Source organism: Dromiciops gliroides, chromosome 2 (genome assembly GCF_019393635.1).
Source record: "Dromiciops gliroides isolate mDroGli1 chromosome 2, mDroGli1.pri, whole genome shotgun sequence".
In the NCBI taxonomy this organism is placed as follows: Eukaryota; Metazoa; Chordata; class Mammalia; order Microbiotheria; family Microbiotheriidae; genus Dromiciops; species Dromiciops gliroides.
Window position 1 is genome coordinate 35,712,931 of NC_057862.1, and position 19,594 is coordinate 35,732,524.

The 19,594-nt window shown below is 45.9% G+C and overlaps 1 protein-coding gene across 1 annotated transcript in view; it reads right to left on the reverse strand.

The window, feature by feature from the left end:
* Positions 1-19,594, reverse strand: part of TMEM266 (transmembrane protein 266) — a 98,500-nt gene that overhangs the window by 30,176 nt on the left and 48,730 nt on the right. Inside the window, 4 exon segments of the mRNA XM_043988109.1 lie at positions 10,852-10,905; positions 10,907-10,982; positions 14,005-14,147; positions 17,167-17,223. Coding sequence (XP_043844044.1) covers positions 10,852-10,905; positions 10,907-10,982; positions 14,005-14,147; positions 17,167-17,223 — 330 coding nt within the window.

Sequence of the window (19,594 nt, forward strand, 5' to 3'; positions counted from 1 at the left end):
GCTATTGGAAAACAACAAAGAAACCAGCCCCAAACAACAGACTTGGGAAGAATTAACGTGCAGTCATAGCCCCACTTAATGCAATCCATTAGCCAATTATTTATAAACAGACAGAATGACAGGGACTGCTATGGATCTACAGGGAGGCCCCCCTCGTGCATTACCAGAGTGAATGAAGGTGCCATCCGTCCTGGCGCGAGTTGGACTCCATGCATATGAGGAGCCTCGGGAGGAGGAGATAAATGCACTGAGCACTTCTCCTTAATGGGCCAGCCGGGGAGCATAATTGACGTGGCCTTGGATGGATCGATGGACACTTTGGCATGATGCTCCATTGCATCTAATGGAGGAGCCGTCATTTCTGCTCCATCCTCTTAGTGCTGTCTACACCGACGAATCAGCCTGAAAATTCATCTGCTGTTGGGACGCCATCCAATGTTTGTTTCCATTAGATTCGACATTGTTGGGAACAATAAAAAAAAAATCAAGGGATAGTTGCAAACTAATGATTTACAAGCAGGGTGAAGCGGAGGCCGACCTTGGCCCCTTTCCATGCACTAGGAAGATGACTGGGAGTGGGATATAAATTTAAATGATTGCAAAAGGATAGCATAAGTTATTCCTCTGATAGCTAATTTTATCAGCTAAAGAGGTATGTCATTAAAGCTATGGGCTGTTTTACAAATCACGCCCCAAGTTAAGAAACGTGACTTTCCCTAGTTGAAAGTTCTAATAATCAGGCTGATGGAATTCAAGTTGACTTCACCAAGATTTATTAAGCACCTACTATGTGCAAGGCCCTAGGCTGGTTGGGAGGAAGAAGAAAGATGGAAGAACCCCTGATCTTAAGCAGTTTATAGTCTAAATGGGAAATATAGTCTAAGATGGGGAAAAGGATTTTATAGTCTAGCTAAGAAATAGAACATATCCACAAGTAAGTATAATGTGAAACAAAAAGGTTTGACCCAGATGCCTCCAAAGTACCCTTTGTCTTTGAGATAGTGTGGTGCAGTGGAAAGAACACTGGTTCTGGAGTGAGTTTAGATCCTACCTCTGACAATTACTACTTGTGTGACTTTAGGTAAGTCATCTCACTTTCATAGGGCTCAGTTTCCTCCTCTGTAAAATGAGGCCTTTCTATTCCCTCTTAACTCCAGATCAATGAACGGAGGTGGTTCCACTTGGCCTGGAATTGGATGCTCTAAATGGAGATGCCATCTTGGCTAGCTCATGGGGTCTGCCTGTGCATACCCCCATTATAAATGCACAGTGTCATAAGGGCAATGGGAAGATCCAGAAAAAGTGCCCTAGGAAAATCTGAGGAGGGAGAGATCTCTTTCAATTGGAGTCCGGGGAAGAAGAATCAGCAAGACTTCAAGGACAAAATGGCATCTCAGTAGGGATGTGAAGGAATTCCACAGGCAGAGATGAGAAGGGAGTGAGTTTGAGTCCTGGTCCATCCAACAGAAGTTCATTCCTGATTGTCCCCGCTCCCCCAACTGGAATGCTCTTACCAGGAATGCTCCCTCATGAAATTACTTTGTAATAATAATGATAGTAATAGTAATAATAGCTAGCAGTTACATAGTATTTTTTTTTAATTAGTGAGCCAATTGGGGTTAAGTGACTTGCCCAGGGTCACACAGCTAGTAAGTGTTAAGTGTCTGAGGCCAGATTTGAACTCAGGTACTCCTGAATCCAGGGCCTGTGCTTTATCCACTGTGCCACCTAGCTGCCCCCAGTTACATAGTATTTTAAGGTTTGGCAAGTGCTTTATAAATATGGTCTCATTTTAGCTTTACAACAACCCTGGGAGGCAGGTGCTATGACTATCCCCATTTTACAGGTGAGGAAACTGAGGCAGACAGAGATTGTGTGACTTGTCCAAAGTCATACAGCTAGTATGTGTCTGAGGCTGGTTTATGTAAATCTACTTCCTTGAATACATATCCCATTCCCCTAGAAGAATTTAAGCTGTTTGTAGGCAGGCCCTCTTTTGTTTTGGTTCTTGTGTCCCCAGGCCCCAGCAAACAAAGCCTTCCCCACACTAAATGTTTGGGGGGGCAGTCTGTGTGAATGCAGGACTGCAGCCAGGATAAGGTTGGGGAGCAGGCCTTCATCCAGTTTGACTAGAACATTGAGCGTGGGAGGGGGAAGTCGTCTGAATTAAGGCTGAAAAGCATCATCTGGCTTCGGTTTATGAGATGGAAGTAGAAAGAATACTGGACTTGAAGTTAGGAGATCTGACACTCACCAGCTGTGTGTCCTGTCCATGGGCAGGCTATTGCCGCCTCTCTGAGCCTCAGTTTCCCCTTCTGTAAATGGGTACAGCACTTGTCCAGGGTGGCTGTGCAGAAAGAACTGTGTACACCTCAGCATGTGTTATAAATGTGAGCTGTGATCATTAGGCTTGCCCTCAGGGAAATAACGTCACCACTGTGGTCCTCAGTTTCCCCACCTGAAAACTGCATCATGTTACCTATAAGTCTCCTATCTCAACATCCAATGGCATTACATGTATGAAGCACTTTGTAAACAGTAAGATGAATGCGAGCAGCTGTTATGGTTGATCCTGCTTAGGCTTTGTCCCCCGGCACCGTCCTCCCCCCACCCCATCAGGCCTGGCTTTCTGTGCCAGGCTATTCTGTCAGGAGTAGGAGGGGAATTCTTCCCCACCTGAAATCTAGTGCTCTGCCCAGCAGTTTTGATGAAGTCAGGTCAACAAAGCATTTATTAAAAGCACCTACTATGTGCTAGGCACTGTGCTAAGCACCAGGGATAAACAGCAAGCCAGAAATAGGTACCTGCTCTCAAGGAACCCCTTGCTGTCCAAGTCCTTTCTAAGTCCTTTTTTTGGGGTGGGCAAGAAGGTTAAGTGACTGCCCAGGGTCACACAGCTAGTGTCAAGTGTCCTGAGGTCAGATTTTGAACTCAGGTACTCCTGAATCCAGGCCGGTGCTTTATCCACTGTGCCACCTAGCTGCCTCTCTAAGTCATTTCTAAGAGAAATGGCACCAGAGAGTGGGCACCACATCCCCATGTTAGGGGCTCATCTGGAGGGAGAGAGGTGTTGGATGTGGAAATGGGAACAGTGTTGAGGTGAGCTGGCAGTCATGAGACCCTGAAGTCAACAGTCATTTAACTGCTCTGCCTGAAATAGCATTAACTCTGATGTTCCAAAGGACCGAATTCTCAACTCTCAGGTTCAGAAGGTGCATCAGGGGGCACAGGCAAGCTGACCCGTGACTGGAGGAGCACTTCCTGCACAGCCAGTGGTGCTCTGGGCCTGGGCCTCTGGTGAGGGGGAGCCCATTAATGCTGGAGGCAGCTGTGCCTCCCCCCAGCCCTCTCCTCCCCAGTGGAGTGAGAAAATGAGCACTTGAGATAAGCAGCTGCTGTCACTGTCTGTTTTCTGTCTATAGAAGGGTGTAATAAGGAATCCTTTTACCTGGGCAAACACCACTGACTTAGGGGAGGGGAGCAATATGGACATGGTTTTGTAGAGAACCGTCTTAGGGTGGAGGGCAGCTGCCCAAGTAAGGCAGAAAGACTGACTGTAGGTGAGGGAGCAGGGAAGCCAGGACTATGGAGATTGGGGGATGGGGAGGGCAGGACTGTGGGGAATGGGAGAGGGGCAGACAGCACTGTATAAGAGGGGCCATGGATCTGGGACTTTGGAGGTGAGAATGTGTGAGTGAATACAGCACAAGTTGACAGAGAACCACAAGACACGAGACATGAATGGCAACCTCTAGATCACCATGGAGAGAGAACATTGCCCTCCTAACATGTCAGCGCCCTGGGACAAAGCTCCGGTTCTCCCACCCTGCTTACAGTTCTGTTGTGTAGGGGTTACATCACTACTTAACCCCACCTAACTGAGGCTTGGACAGCTCCTCAACTGCTTGAACACTCACTGTCTTATCCCTTCATTCTCTCCCGTCTCCCATCATTGTTCTCTCCTCAAATCATACCAGCCCCCAAGGTTCCAAGCCCCCATGGCAAGGATCAAGCCACCTCCCCTCCCACCTGCCTTTCTTCTCCATGCCCAGCCTACTTTCCCAATCTTCTCACCACTGGCCTGGGATTCCTTCCTGACCAAAGGACCAGAGGAGTCACTTGTAAGCAGTGTGTCCTCTACCTCCTCAAGTACTTGGTACTCAAGTACTGTTTCTCCTCCTTCCCCAAGTCTGGCCAATGATCTGGTTTCTGAGTCACCCCCATCTGGATGGGCTCCAAGTCTGGCATCAGGAACTGTGTACAGCTCATGACTATTCATGAGGTCACTGAGCTTGAGCCGGAAGGGATCTCTAAGGTCATTTAATCCTGTCCCCTTATTTTACAGATGAGGAGACAGAGATGCAGGCAAATCCAATAGCTTGTCTAAGGTCACACGGAGAATTCAAAACTTCAGAGGTGGGATTTGAATCCAGATCCTGTGTGTCTGTCTGTCTTCCCTTGTTCCAAGGATGCTCTACTTGTTACGATAGAGGATGATAGGATCATTGCAGCACTCATCTTGGAGGCTGAGATGTCATGTTGCTGCTTTTGGCTGCCTTATCAAAAGCTGGCTCGTGTTAACTCAGGTTGTCACCAGAATCCCTGGTTCTGTTTCATGTAAACTGCCAGGCACAAGATCCCTCAGTCCGTGGCACAAGCTAGGCACATGGGGGAGAATCTACTATTTTGCATTCAACCCTGTCTCTATTCCAGTGAATTCTGAACAACTGGCCCATATGGTATCTCCTAGGGGCATACACGTGAATCTATGAGTCTCAGTTTAGGTTGTCCATCCTCAGCCACACTGGCCATGGGGTCAGGGGATGGGTCTACACAGCATCTGCTCCACAGCTGGGGTGCTTTACGCTTTATGCTGATAATAGGGACCACAAAGGAGCATCATTTTAGCCTTGGAAGGGACCATCCGGTCCAAACTCTTAATTTTAGACATGAGCAAACCCAGCCCATAGAGGCTAAGTGTGATTCAGATTCGAGATCTGTCTCTCTTTCCACCATGACATTATGTTTCCCCTCCCAAGGCAAAATCAATGGAGGCTGCTATCTCTACTGGTATTCTGCTCTTTATGGTCGAAGGCACAGCTGTGAGGTGGCTGGAACACAGGAGATGGGTGACTTCTCCAGCCATATCCAACTGTTCATTGATTCTCCCCATCTGTACTCCCTGTCCTCAGAGAGGGATTTCAAGGTTTACAAAGCCCTTTATGCACATGATCTCTGCTGGGTCTCAGAAACAGCTTTGTGAATCAGGAATTATTGTCACCATCTTATAGATGAGGGAACTGACAGTCAGAGAGGTTAACTCACTTTCCCAGGGTCACACTTTCATAATTGAACCCAAGTTTCTGATTTCAATACTAATGTTCCATCCACTAACCCATTTACCTCAAACATTCTAAAGCATTTCTTTCCTTCCTATTGGGGTTAGGTGACTTGACCAAGGTCACACAGTAAATTTCTGAGGCTGAATTTGAACTCAGGTCCTCCTGCCTCCAGGACTGGTGCTCTAATCATTGCACCACCTAGCCGTCCCAAGTTTCCTACATGTCTGACTCACTCTCCCAATACTTACTTACATGTCCTCTCTGGAGCCCTCCTAACCCTCCTAACCCTCTTCCCTGATCACATCTTCCTTCTTCCTGACCTTGTGCCTCTTTGTCCTCCCCTTGCTCTTCTGCCCATTCAAGTCCTGCTCATCTGTAAAGGCTCAGTTCAAATGTCACCTCTTGCAGGAAGACCTCCAGGACCACACCAGGTCCCAGTACTCTCAACCTCTTCTGAACATCTTCAGCATTTCTGTAATATTCATTTGTCCTTGTACTGTAAGATATCTCTTGGGGATATGTGCCTTATTTCTGTAACTAAACTATGGACTCCCAGAGGGTGGGGGATACATCCTCTACATCTTTGAATTCTCCTAAGTTCCTAGCACAGAGTCTTATAGTCACTCAGTCAGTCATTGAACAAGCATTTATTAAAAGTGCCCCCCCCTAAAGTGCTTACTATATGCCAGGTACTGTGATGAGCTCTGGGGATGCAAAGAAAGGTAAAAGCAGTCCCTGTCATAGTTATCACCAAACATTCTTGTGCCCACGTACCCACCAATCTCTTTTCAGCCTTGCCATTACCAGTTCCTCTCTCTGGTCAGAATTTGTCCAGGAAGACACTCACGACCTTCTTCCTCAGGAAACTCAAAGCTCAGCCCCCAGGGCTTATAGTAAGCCCCAAAGGAGATGCTGTACAAGAGAGCATTTGTTAAATGCCAACTGTGTACCAGGCGCTATGTCAATTTCAGTTATCATGACTATGATCATTTTTATTATTATGTCACTGGACCTATGATTTCATCAGAGTAGGGGAGCTCCTGGGAGAAACTTCAACACCCTGCGCAGACCAGCACCCACTCTCCGTGGTCTTGGGAGAGCTGCCTGCAACTGAACACAACAACAACAACGATCCTGAGGATAATGCCCAGGGCATTGGCACTGTCATTATTGTTTGAGATCATTTTCAGTCATGTCTGACTCTGTGACCCCATTTGGGATATTCTTTGGCACTAGAGCGGTCACCATTTCCTTCTCCAGCTCACTTTACAGATGAGGAAACTGAGGTAAAAAGGGTGAAGTGACTGGCCCAGGGGTCACACAGCTAATAGTGTCTGAGGCTGGGATTTGAACTCCAGAAGATGAGTCTTCCTGAATCCAGGCTTTCACAGTCTAACCACTGCCCTGGCCTAGCTGCCCACAATGATATGGTGGCCAAAACTAGGGAAAAGTGCAGGATATAAGTGGTTGTCTTGGGGTAGAAGTATGTTTATTAAGTACCTACTATATGCCAGGGCACTGTGCTAACACTTTTTTAGAAAACACTCTCTCATTTGATTCTCAGAACAATCCTGGGAGGGAGGTCCCATTATCATACCCATTTTCAGATGAGGAAAAAGTGAGACAGACAGAGGTTAAGTGACTCGTCCAGGGTCCAGTAGTGAGTGTCTGAGGGTGAATTTGAACTTAGGTCTTTCTGATTCCAGATCCAGCACTGTGCCATCTCTGTCTTGATCACAACGTTTTGAGTAGGGTCAGTCTGTAACCCTAGCTCCCCCCTCACTTCTTAGAAGCACCAACTGAGGTACTTACCTCCCCCTCCCTATTTCAACAGGATTTCAGGGTTCCCTGCTTGGCCTTCTCAGACACTGGGTGCTGTCTCAGGGCACAAGGTGACCACTGCTACAACACGTGATCCTAGCTGGCATTTTTCCTGTCCCCTGCAGCCTAACCCAGATGGCCAGGGCAATGGGGTGGCCCTTGAAGGGCATTGTTTTTATAACGATTTGTTATCTTGTTCTTATCTTTTTCTATGTGGTTCAGATAAAAATGACCTTAGGGACAAATCTCCACCTTCCTCTCAGATGATTACAGAGTAACAAGAGTCTGAGAGTTGGAAGGACCTCAATCCACACACACACACACACACACACACACACACACACACACACACACACGTCTCCATTATAACAAGTCTCACAAGTGGTCACATTTTATTCTCAATGTTCTATGGACTATTACTGCACAAGTAGATAAAATGACTGCTTTTCCTAGTTGATGAAAAGTCTTAGGATGCTAACTCATCCCTTTTACACTCCCAGGGAGCATCTTTATTATTATTGTTACCACCCCCACCACCAGCACTGCCCCAACCCTCCCCCCCCACTTTTTTTCTGAGGCTCCCCCGGTGAGGTAGGATAATATAGAAGCATCCCTGCCAATTTTCTCCTTTTCTGTCTCTACCGAGATGCGCTGGCCTTTGAGTGTTTTTTAAATCAGGACGGTTCGCTCCATTCATTGTTTTTCCAGATGTTGCTCTTTAGGGAAAACCTGCCTTTCTTTATTGGCTCTTTCCTGAGTAGAATCTGCACAAATTTAACCTCTGCTTGAAACATGCGCTCACAGCTGAAAAACAGAGTTACTGCAGGCCAGAGCCAGAAGAGACCTGAGTACAACAGAACAGTCTCTGGGATCACTGCCCCTCAGTCCAAATCCCACCTCTGATGCTTACTTGCCTGCATGACTTTGGACAAGTCACTTTAAGTCATTGAGACTCAGTTTCCTCATTTGTAAAATATGGATTAGATGACCCCTATGGTCCCTTCTGGATCCAGCTCTGTGACCCCATGACCATGTGGGGAAACCCAGCTTCAGAGAGAAGGGCCTTGTTCAAGATCATGTGGCCATAAGTAGCCGAGCAAGAATTTGAACTCGGGACTTCAGGTCTGGGTTTCTGCTCCCTACACTCTATCAAAGAAAGGAGGGCCGAGAGCAAGGGCCACGGGAGAGACAAACAGATGTGGGATGTTTTGGACGTGGTGGGAGATGGTTTTCTCCTGTCTTGGCCGAGTGGAAATTTGTGCTAATGTGACTTTACTTAAGCTGACAAGCTGTTCCCTGCAGAATTATGAAGCTGTTAATTTATGGAGGGAGGATGTGATACTTGTGGCAATGTCGCTTCTCTCCAATGGTGGCTCAGCCCAACATCTGCTTGGCTCCAATTCAAGGTCTATCAAGACAGAGGAAATTTAGGAGCCATTGTTTGCTGCTGGGATGCACTGTGTCCATCCATCCATCATTGGCTGCTGTTTCATCAGCGTGGGGCTCCCTCTGCTGTCTTTGAGAGCTCCAGGGGTTGACAACACTCACCGTCTCCTGGGGGCCAGACCGAAGGGGGGTGAACCTGCTTCGTGGAATGCATTGGTTCTGCTCAAATAGCCTGGCAGACTTCCCTGAGTCACTTGGATGCTGAGAGGAGACTTCTAAGGCTCATAAGACTTTGGAGTCAGAAGCCTTGGTCTAACCTAGTCTTCTCTGGTCTAACCTAGTCTTCTCTGGTCTAACCTCTGCCTTTTACAGATAATAGAACTGAGGATGAGAGGAAGAAAGTGACTGCAAGGGTCATGCCAGGATTTGAACTTGGGTCTTACACAGGGACTGGAACTCGGGTCTTTAAGTCCAGTGTCCCTTGGCTGGGTCCCAGTAACTTCCATAAAAGGTATGGTTGCCACTCTAATCAACACAATGGCCAACCATGATTCTGAAGGACTCATGATGACACATACCACCTACCTCCTGACAGAGAAGGGGTGCTCTCAGGGTGCAGATCGGGAGACATGTTTTTGTTTTGTACATGGCCAATATGGGAATTTCTTTTTTTTGCTTGACTAGGCATACTTGTTAATAAGGTTTTGTTTTTCTTTCTTTTTCAATTGTTTGTGGAGGTGGACAGGTAAGAGGGAGAGAAGGTGGATTTTCACCAATTAAAAAAATAAATTATTTAAATTATTTTAAGCAAGCAAAAAAATCTAGTCCCCTGAAATGATTTCAAAGGTGTGACCTGTTTGTTCTAAGGAGGGGATTTCTCTGCAGTAATTGCATAGTCTCTTGCCCTTCCCTTCTTCTTTCAGTCTCCTTAGCTGGAAGACATGATCTGAATATCTAAGAGATTCATTCATTCAGTGAATACTTATGGAGTACCTAGTAAGTGCAAGATAGCTGGGACAGGGGAAATAAAGTTGATTTCCCAAGGTCACACAGTAATGTAGGAGAGGACAATCCCTTTGAATCCTACCATGTGCCCCCTATACCATAGTGGCTCACCTTGTGGATCCAGGAAGACCTCCATTTAAAACAGAGTTCAGATACTCACTATGTGACCCCGGTCAAGTCATCTGACTTTTCTGTGCTCCACTTTCCTTATTCGTAAGATGAGAATAATCACAGCACCTAACCTCACTAGATGGCTTTGAGGATCAAATATTGTGTATGTCGCAGACTTCATAAAGCTCCAAATACATCATCAAGACCACCACCATGATTGTCACCATCACCATCATCACTGTTGTATGGCACCTTCATCATTATCATCTGTTATTATGGCTGTGTAGGCTGTCATGTGTGGGATAAGCAGCTCCAGGCTCTCATTCCTGGTCCAGAGACAGGAATGATTCTGACTTTTCTTGTTATACATAAGACTACAAGAGCATCTATGGGGAAGCAGGGGTATGGAGTTGGGGACATGGTCCCTGCTTCCTTATCCAGCCAGGGCAGCCCAGTAGAGACTTAGGGCAGTGAAGGGACATTGAGGACAACCTAGCCCAGCCTACTCCTTCATTGAGAAGCCCATACAACACGCTATCCAAGCTACAGGTCTGCCACTGTCTGGCTATGTGACCACTGGCAAGCCATGCCCCCTCTCTGATCTACTAACTTCTCTCGAACGGACATAGATTCAATTGTCTCTGAGGGCCACAGATCATAGATTTTTTAGAGCCAGGAGGAACTGTAGGGTTCTTAAGTCCAATGTCCTCATTTTGCAGATGAGAAAATTGAGGCAAAGAGAGTTTAAGTGACTTATCCAGAGGTCACACAGGCTGGGAAGTGTCTGAAGAAACATTTGAACCTGGCCCTTCTGACTTCAAGAACAGCTCCTTATGCCTCTCTTATGTGCTTTTCCATTGTGGTATTCTAAGTTCTAAGGTTCCTCCCAGCGTGACATTCTGTGTTCTAAGGTCTCAGTTCTTTTGTTTGTTTGTTTTGTGGGGCAATGAGGATTAAGTGACTTGCCCAGGGTCAACAACAGCTAGTAAGTGTCAAGTGTCTGAGGCCGAATTTGAACTCAGGTCCTCTTGAATCCAGGGCTGGTGCTTTAATCCACTGAGCCACCTAGCTGCCCCCAGGTCTCAGTTCTAACAGTCTGTGAAGACTCCTAACCCTGACATTACAGGCTTTTTAAGTCTCAGCCGAATCGGGGCTGTCGAGCAAAGATCTAGCCAGAGTAAAAAACCCCAGGTGCATTACCCCCTTGCTCCTGGCAAATCTGTGTTAGCCTCTCCAGCTGTTTCATCCTGATTGACCTTGGCTTTCTCGTACTGCTGAATGACCATCTCCAGTTCCACCTTCACCGGCAGACATAAGCTGAAAGAAAAGACATGACTACTTAGCACACGCAATGATGGAGCACACCTCAATGCTGGAGCCTTCAGACAGCTAGGCTCATTTGCCCTGGTCAAATCCGACTTGAAGCCAGTGAAGGGGAAAGCAGCTGTAATGATCATCCTGTGTCCTGCTTCTTTGACAGAAAAGTGCCTGGCTCCCCAAAGGGCTCCTAGAAGATGCACCTAGAGAAAATGGTCACATACTCTTAGACCCAGTCTAGGAACAAACACTGGACTGTTTACCTGAGGCTCTCCAACCAGCTTGTGAAATTTTTGGGTCAATTTCAAAGCTTCAGCTGGTCCCCTGAGTGTTTGCCATGGGCAGACCTCTCTATTCCTGTGGTACACACTGTCCAGGGCTGTACATAGACTCAGGACACATGGTTCATTCAGATCCTGCCCTAGACATGTACTAGCTGTGTCTCTGGACAAATCACTTAAACCTCTCTGTGCCTCAGTTTCCTCATCTTTAAAGATGGAAATAATAATAGCATTTACCTTATAGATTTGTTGTGAGGGTCAGATGAGTTAACATATGTTAAAAAGCCTATAGGAATGCTCCTTGTTGTCGCTGTTTTTGAGGGGCAATGAAAGGTTAAGTGACTTGCCCAGGGTCACACACTAGTAAGTGTCAAGTGTCTGAGGCTGGATTTGAACTCAGGTCCTCCTGAATCCAGAGCTGTACTTTATCCACTGCACCACCTCGCCGCCTGTGTTGTTTTATTATCATTGTTGTTGTCAGCTGTGCAACCATAGCAAAGTCATTGTGCCTTTATGAAACTTAGCTTTCACATCTTTAGAATGGGGATAACAAGTACATGCATCACCCAATTCATTGGGTTGTAAAACCTTCAGACAACCGCCATAAATATGGACAAACTATTATATTATATTTTAAATTATTATTAATTCTTTTACATTTCAAAAATTATTTTAAAATGTATTGTTTAATTAATCAGTTATTAATCCACCGTTATTGTTATTATATCATTATTGTATTTTATTGTTACTGTTTTGTATTGTTGTTATTAATTATTAAATTCTTTTAAAACAAGGGATTCTTGCCCAGGTTTTGGAGGGATAAACTTCCTACAAGGTCCCTTCCAGCTCTGATCCTGTTATTCCTCACTAATCAGCATAGCCAGGTGGTTTTCCTGTGAAGGACACACAGGAGGCTGGCCCCCATCCTGTGTGCTCAGATTAACAAATTTATGTAGCATTCCTTAACCAGGAATCTTCAAGAGGGGGAAGGACACCAGAGGGAGAAGCCAAAGCCCATCCGGGCAGAGCATTCTGGATGGGGAGTTATCTTCCATTAGTGTCTGAACATCCACCTGGGCACAGCATGTATGGAAGATGCAGGGAAACAAAGTTCTCCCCCCCAGAGTTATCATTCTAATGGTCTGACCCAGAGAGGTCAAATGGAATGGGGGCCAGCAGGGAGGGCAGAGGGGTGCAGCTGACGAAGCCTGATTGTCAGCCTTGGGTCCTAGTGTTTACTAGCTGTGGGCATATGGGGAAAGGCATAAGCATTTATTGATACCTACTATGGTCCAGCACTGGCTAGGGGCACTTTACAAACATTAGATCATTTGATCCTCACAACCCTGAGAGGTAGATGCTGTTATTGTCCCCCACTTTACAGTTGAGGAAACAGAGGTGAACAGAAGTTAAGTGACTTGCTCAGTGTCACACAGCCAGTGAAGTGGCTGAGGTTGGACTGGAACTCAGGTCTTCCTGACTTCTGCTCAGCACTCTATCCACTAAGCCACAAAGCTACCTCTCTCCAAGATTCCGTTTCCTTTCTGTAAAATGAAGTTAATAAAACTTGCACTTCCTAACTTTTAGTTCATAGACCATGGATTTTGAGTTTGAAGGGACTTTAGAGGTCCTGGGAATCCAATCTTCTCATTTAACAGATGAAGGAAACTGAGGCACAGAGAGATTAAATGATGACTTTGGTTATGCAACTATTAAGCATATGAAGACCAGGGCTTGGTCCCATATGCACTATATAGAATTATCTTTCAGTAAGAAATCTGGTTGTGTCTCCCTCTTCCATTTGGCTGCCACTTCCACAGGCTTGCCAAGGCAACCCTATATCTGTCTTATTTATGTGAATATATTCTCTCCAAATGGAATGTAAGTTCTTGAAGACCAATTATTCACTTTGGTCTGCTCAGGAAACAGGTAGGTCCATAATAATTGTTTGTTGCTTGATCACTCAAGAGTCAAGTTCAAGCCCTTCAGCCTCTAAAAATAATGCACCATTGGACATTTCCAACCTCCTCTTGTACACTTCCCTTGCCCCTCCAGTCAGAGCAGACTATTCTCTGATCCTTGGAGTCTGCCCTGTCATCTCCCACCTCTGTTTGCCCAGACTGTTACCCATGCTTGGAATGTGCTTCCTTTGGTGAGGTGCTGTGAAAAAAGTCCTGGATTCAGAGTCTGAGGACCTGGATTCAAATCCTGAAGCTGCCACTTACTAATCCCATTACCCTGGAAAAATCATTTAACCTCTCTAGACATCAGCGTCCTCATCTCTAAATTGAGGGGCTGGACTAGAAGAAATCTAAGATCCTTCATTGCTCTCTATCTTTGATCCCATGATACTTGTTTCTACCTTACCTTCCAAACCTGTCTCAGGTCACTTCCTCCATGAAGTCTTCCCTGATTCTCCCTTTGACTTCAGATAGTACTTTTCTTTGCTCACATCTAAAACGCCTATCATGTAATAATACTGTGTATTGCAATCATCTGTACTGGTGTCTCCTCCTCTCTCCTAGCCTGCAAGTTCCCAAGGGCAGGGGCCACTTCTTATCTAAATTCTGAGTCTCAGCACTACGTAGGTGATCTGTACAGCAGGGATGCTTCATGATTGTTGAATAACTGACTGAGGACACATTTAAAGAACAGGCCAAGGTCTTCTGGAGGACTGTCCGCTGTGGGGCGCATTCCCTCCACCCCCAGATGAATCACTTTCTCCACCAGCTGAATTGTGCTTACCATCGATGATTCTCTTTACTCTCCATATTCGGAGGGTGATGATCAGGCTGATGGCGTCCCATGGGCTGCTGGGGCCATTGGCAACGGTGGATGCTACCATGGGGGCCAAGGACAAGATGATCACAGCCCCATCAAACACCTGAGAGGAGGAGGAGAATGTCAGGCAGGCACATCATCAGGCAACACCGGGAGCTGTCCAGGTTGGCTGTGGGTAGGGTGGGGTGGTAGTATGTGCTTTGAGCAAGGGACAGATTGTTCCCATTAATTATTATTATTAACAAATAGAAATGTCTTCAAGAGGTTATGACTATTTCCCCAGTCTGGAATCTATGCTTCCCCTTTCTTTCCTTTGCCTCTCTAAATCCAACCTTCAAGGTCTGGCTCAGGGACCACCTCTGCCAGGGAACCTTCCCTGGCCACCTCAGCTTTCCCTTCCTTGAATACTTTTCTGCATTTACTCATAGGCTCAGATAGTTGTACGACCTGTAAGGGACCTTTGGAGCGCTTCTAGCTTGTTGTTGTTCAGTTGTTTCTAACTCTTCGTGATCCATTTGGGATTTCTTGACAAAGATACTGGAATGGTTTGCCGTTTCCGTCTCCAGCTCATTTTATGGATGAAGAAACTGAAGAAACAGGGTGAATGACTTGTCCAGGGTCACACAGCTAGTAAGTTTCTGAGGCTAGATTTGAACTCAGGTTTTTCCTGACTCCAGGCCCAGCACTATGTCCACTGTGCCACCTAGCTGTTCCCTCCTTTAGCCTAGGGGGTCCTTAATCTTGTTGAGGATCACGGACCCCACCTCTGCTAGTCTGGAGAAGTCCTGGGAACCCATCTCTGAATCATGCTTATAAAAGCATACAATAAAATACACACGATTGCAAAGGAAATCAATTTGATACTGAAGTACCAGTATCAAAATATTTTCCTAACCAAGTTCATGAATCCCAATGATCTAGACCCTGATCAGATTTTATACCTGAAGAATCTGAGCTCCAGGAAAGGTAAAGAAGTCATCTCCCCAAAGGGACACAGTTTTTATGAGCAGGGTTTGACCTGGGAACCTGGGAGTAACAATTTCCAGCCAATTCAATCCAATAAATATTTGTTAATTGTTTACAAATGTGGTCTGTGCTAGGGACACAAGGATGAAATATGATGACCCTCAAGGAGCTTAGAGTCCCATAGGCTAGCATCCTTTTCACTTAATCTATCTTGCAAATGATCCAATAAGAAGGTGCATGAATTTGCTGTTTAAATTGGAGAGCCCTAGACAGACAGAAGGCACTATTGCTATTATCATCATTAGGGTGATGTCACTGGTTGCTTGGATCAGTAATATACAAAACAATTCTCTTTCCTCTGTCTGACTCTGTTGAATATCCCAGTGTGTTGCAGTCCCTGCTGGATGTGCTGATGACATCAGCTTCCCACTCAGATAGTTTTCCCATATCCCTCTCCCTCCATCCTAGGGTTTGCTCCCCCCGACCCTGCCCCAGAATCTCCTGGTGTGAGGCACCATCTGTACCCACTACATAGTACCCCATTATTTTAGCTAGAGCAACAATTCCCAGTATTGGGGGGGAAATTCTTCGCTTGGTCTTTTCCTTCACCTGACAGATAGATGTCCTCTCTTTGGCATCTCCCAACAGGTCTTTGTAGTCCATACGTTTTAGTGTATCTTTCCAAGAAAGCAAATTAAATTTGACTTGAGACACTCCTTGAAAGTGGTTGGGATTGTCTGTGGCATTTTGCCAACGCTGGCTTCTGATGGTCTAGAATCATGATACCAGTTGAATAATTGTTCACTAGTGAATTTAAGTGAACCTCAGGGCACTGGGGAACATTTTTTGAGGGGAGGGGAATGTGGTAACTGTCTTCAAATAGCTTGAGAGATGTCATGTTAAAAAGGGAAGAGATGTAGGATCTAGGATGCTTGGATTTTTGTATTAAGAGTTGCCAGGAACATCTGAGATCATCCAAGGCAGGGATTCTTGACCAAGGGATTCATGGATAGATTTCAGGAAGTTAATGAACTTGGAAGGGGGGAAAATACACTTTCATTTTCATGAACCTTGGGTTTCCTTTGTAATCCTATGTATTCTGTGCATTTAAAAACATTATTCGGAGAAGGAAGCCATAGGCTTCACCAGATCACTTAAGGGGTCCATGACACAAAATTCAGGATCATGTGTATGTTTTGGGGGTGATTTTGTGTGTGTGTGTGTGTGTAACAGAGGGACAGATTTTTGTTTAAAACAAGGAAGAATTTTCTAATGCCAAACAGTGGACTACCTATGAAGGTAGTGACTTGCCCATCCCTGTAGGGTCTTCAAATGGAAACAGGATGGGCACTTGTCAGGGACGTTGGAAAGGAGATCCTGCTCAGGTAGGAGTTGGATGAGATGGACTTTGAGGTTCTTCTACCCAAGTCTAAGGTTCTACTACACTAACCATTGGGACCTTTAGTAGCAGCAGACCTTGTACAAGTCTGTTGCCTCTCTGGGTCTTAGTTTCCCAATCGGTAAAATGAGGGCTTGGACATGGCATCTAAAGTCCCATCCAGCTTGAAATTTATGAGCTTCAGTGAAGATGCTAGACTTCCAGATGACTTCCAGCTTTATTGTTCTAGTGACCCTTCCAGGTTCACGATTCAACAAACTATTCTATTTCTGTTCCTTCTAGCTCTGCCATCTTGGATTTTAAGCTTCCAGAATTCTACATTGCCTAATCTAAAAGTTCTCCATCTCTGGCATTCTCTGTTCTAAAGACCTTCCTTCTCTGATCTCTCATGTTCTAATGACCCTTCCAGGTTCAACATTTGCCATCCTGTGTTATTTCCAGCTCTGCCATTTTGTATTTTAAGGACTTTTAGTTTCTGAAATTCTACATTGCCTGTTCTAAGACCCCACCATCTCTGGTGTTCTCTGTTCTAAGTCTTTCAGCTCAGAAATCCCACATTCTAAGACCCTATGAGTTCTGGAATTCTGTGGTTCTTTACTCCTGCATGAACTACTTCTAGGACCACAGATGAGGAAGGGAAGAGATACTTCTAATTCTCTTTTTCCAATGTCTCCTCCCTCATCTTCCCTCCTTCTCCCCACCACGGATGGGAACCAGGAAACATCAGGCTACTGAGGATGAGAGTGACAAACCTTACCTCTATTTTGTTCTCGATATAATCCCAGATCCCAAGGACCACAATGCGTAGGATTGTCTGAGGAGATAAAATGAAGAAAAGACAAGAAGCAGCTTCATTTTACGCTTGTTCATAACTTCCTTCAGGAGAAGACAAACAGGGGGCTTTTGATTTTCATGGAATTACAAATCATGGAAGGCCAGAGGGGACCTCGCAGCCATCTCATCCATGCTAGATGTGGGCAGGAATGTCCTCTGCCCTGTCCCTGGCAGATGCACATTCTGGATGCCACTCAAATGCCTCGAGTGATGGCAAGCTCATGGAGCGCCCCATTATGCCTGGACACAGCTCTAATTGTTCCATAACATTAAGCTGGAATCAGCCTCCTTGTACCTTCCTATCCCAGCTCTGCTATTTAGTCTGTGGTTGTGGGAAAGCCACTTCCCCTCAATGGGCCTCAGTTTCCTTCTTTTTAAAGCGGCAGCTTGGACTAAGTAATTTAAGCTCTTTTCTAACCCCAAGAGATCCTAGAAGCTTGGAGATGAAATGGATCCCTGAGGTCATCTAGTCCTGCCAACGGCCAGGCAGGTTCCTTAGGAAATGGCTGAGATTCCTTACTGAAGACATCCCAACCCCATTGCTCTAGAGAGATGCTTCCTAGCCAATTGCTTATCATGCTCCAGTAATGACACTTGGAGGACGTGATCACTTCTATCCAAGGTCCAGTTACTCTTTACCCTGAAAAATATATTAATCCCTGCTATGGACTGGGGAATGAATGGGATCTACTTTATCCAAGTCCAGCATTCTTCTTTGACTCCCAGGCTTTCATGGCTAGCTCCAGGAGCTCAGAACAAGGCAAACAGCACCATCTCCTTCCACCTTACCCCTGGACAATGAATGAGAGGCATTGTGGGATAGTGAATGAAGGCGAGTCAGTCTTGAAGTGTCATCATCAATCATCATCATCATTCCCCCAAAGAAGGGACTCCACCCCCCTCTCCAGACTGTCTATCCCCCCCGCCTTTTTTTGCAGGGCAATGAGGGTTAAGTGACTTGCCCAGGGCCACACAGCTAGTATGTGTCAAGTGTCTGAGGCCAGATTTGAACTCAGGTCCTCCTGACTCCAGGCCCAGTGCTTTATTCACTGTGCCACCTAGCTGCTCCCTCTATTCCCCTTTTGAACAACTCTCATAGGAAGTTTTTTCCTGACATCAAGTTTAAATTTTTCTTCTTGCAACTTCTATGTCTTCTTCCTAGTTCTGCTCTCGAGGGTCAAGTAGAACAAATCTAATCCCTCCATGATGGTCATTCAAATACTTGCTGACAGCGATTGAGTTCTCCATGTCCTCTTTTCTTGCCCAGGTATTACAGCTGCTATAGTTTCTGGCTCCCCCCATCAGCCTGGCTGCTGTCTCCACCACTGGTCAGTGTGTGGAAAGCCTTCCTACAACATGGTGTTGAGAACTGAGCACAATCCTCCATGTCTGGTCTGACCAGGACAGGGAATGGTGGGACCATCACTTCCTTCATTGGGACCCCCTACTTCTCTCTAAACAGTCTAAGGTTAACTTATTTTGAGGGTATTTGTGTCAACATGATGACTTTTGATGAGTTTGAAGTTGTCTGGAAGCTTTCAACTTGTTACCCCAAACTACTGCCCATCTTATCCAGGCTCAAGCCCAGAGGACCCAGGCTGGATTCCTGTTACTCCCCTCTCACTTGCCCCTTCTGGGTCTCTGGTTCCTCATCTATAAAATGAGGGGGTTGGACTAGATGACCTCTGAGGTCCATGACAGCTCTAAGGGGACTCCAAACTCAGACTTGACCTTCTCCTTTGTGGACCTGCTTCCTTTTCTGGGGGGTGGACTTCATGATCTCAAAGGTTGTTTTTTTTTTTTTGGTGGGGCAGTGAGGGTCAAGTGACTTGCCCAAGGTCACACAGCTATTAAGTGTCAAGTGTATGAGGCCAGATTTGAACTCAGGTCCTTCTGAATCCAGGGCCGGTGCTCTATCTGCTGTGCCACCTAGCTGCCCCCTCTAAGGTTCTTTCTTGAGTTAACATTCTACATTCTTTGTTCCAACATTGAAAATTCTGAGGCTTCTTCCAGCTCCAACACAATACATAAGGTCCTTCCCAGCTTGGACATTCTACAGTCTAAAGTTCTTCCCTGTATACCCTACAATGTTCTGGGTTTCAAGGTCCTGCCTACAGTTGACGTTCTATGTTCTAAGGTCCCTCATGTCTCAGGCATTCTGTGTTCTAAGACCCCTCCCAGCTCTGACATTCCGTGTTCTAAGCTTCCCCTCAGATTGGACATTCTATGGTCTAAGATTCTTCCTTTAGACAATGTTCTGTGTTCTAACCCCCTCCCCCCCACCCCAGCTCTGACGTTCTGTGTTCCAAGACCCCTCCCAACTCTGACATTCTGTGTTTTAAGCTTCCCCT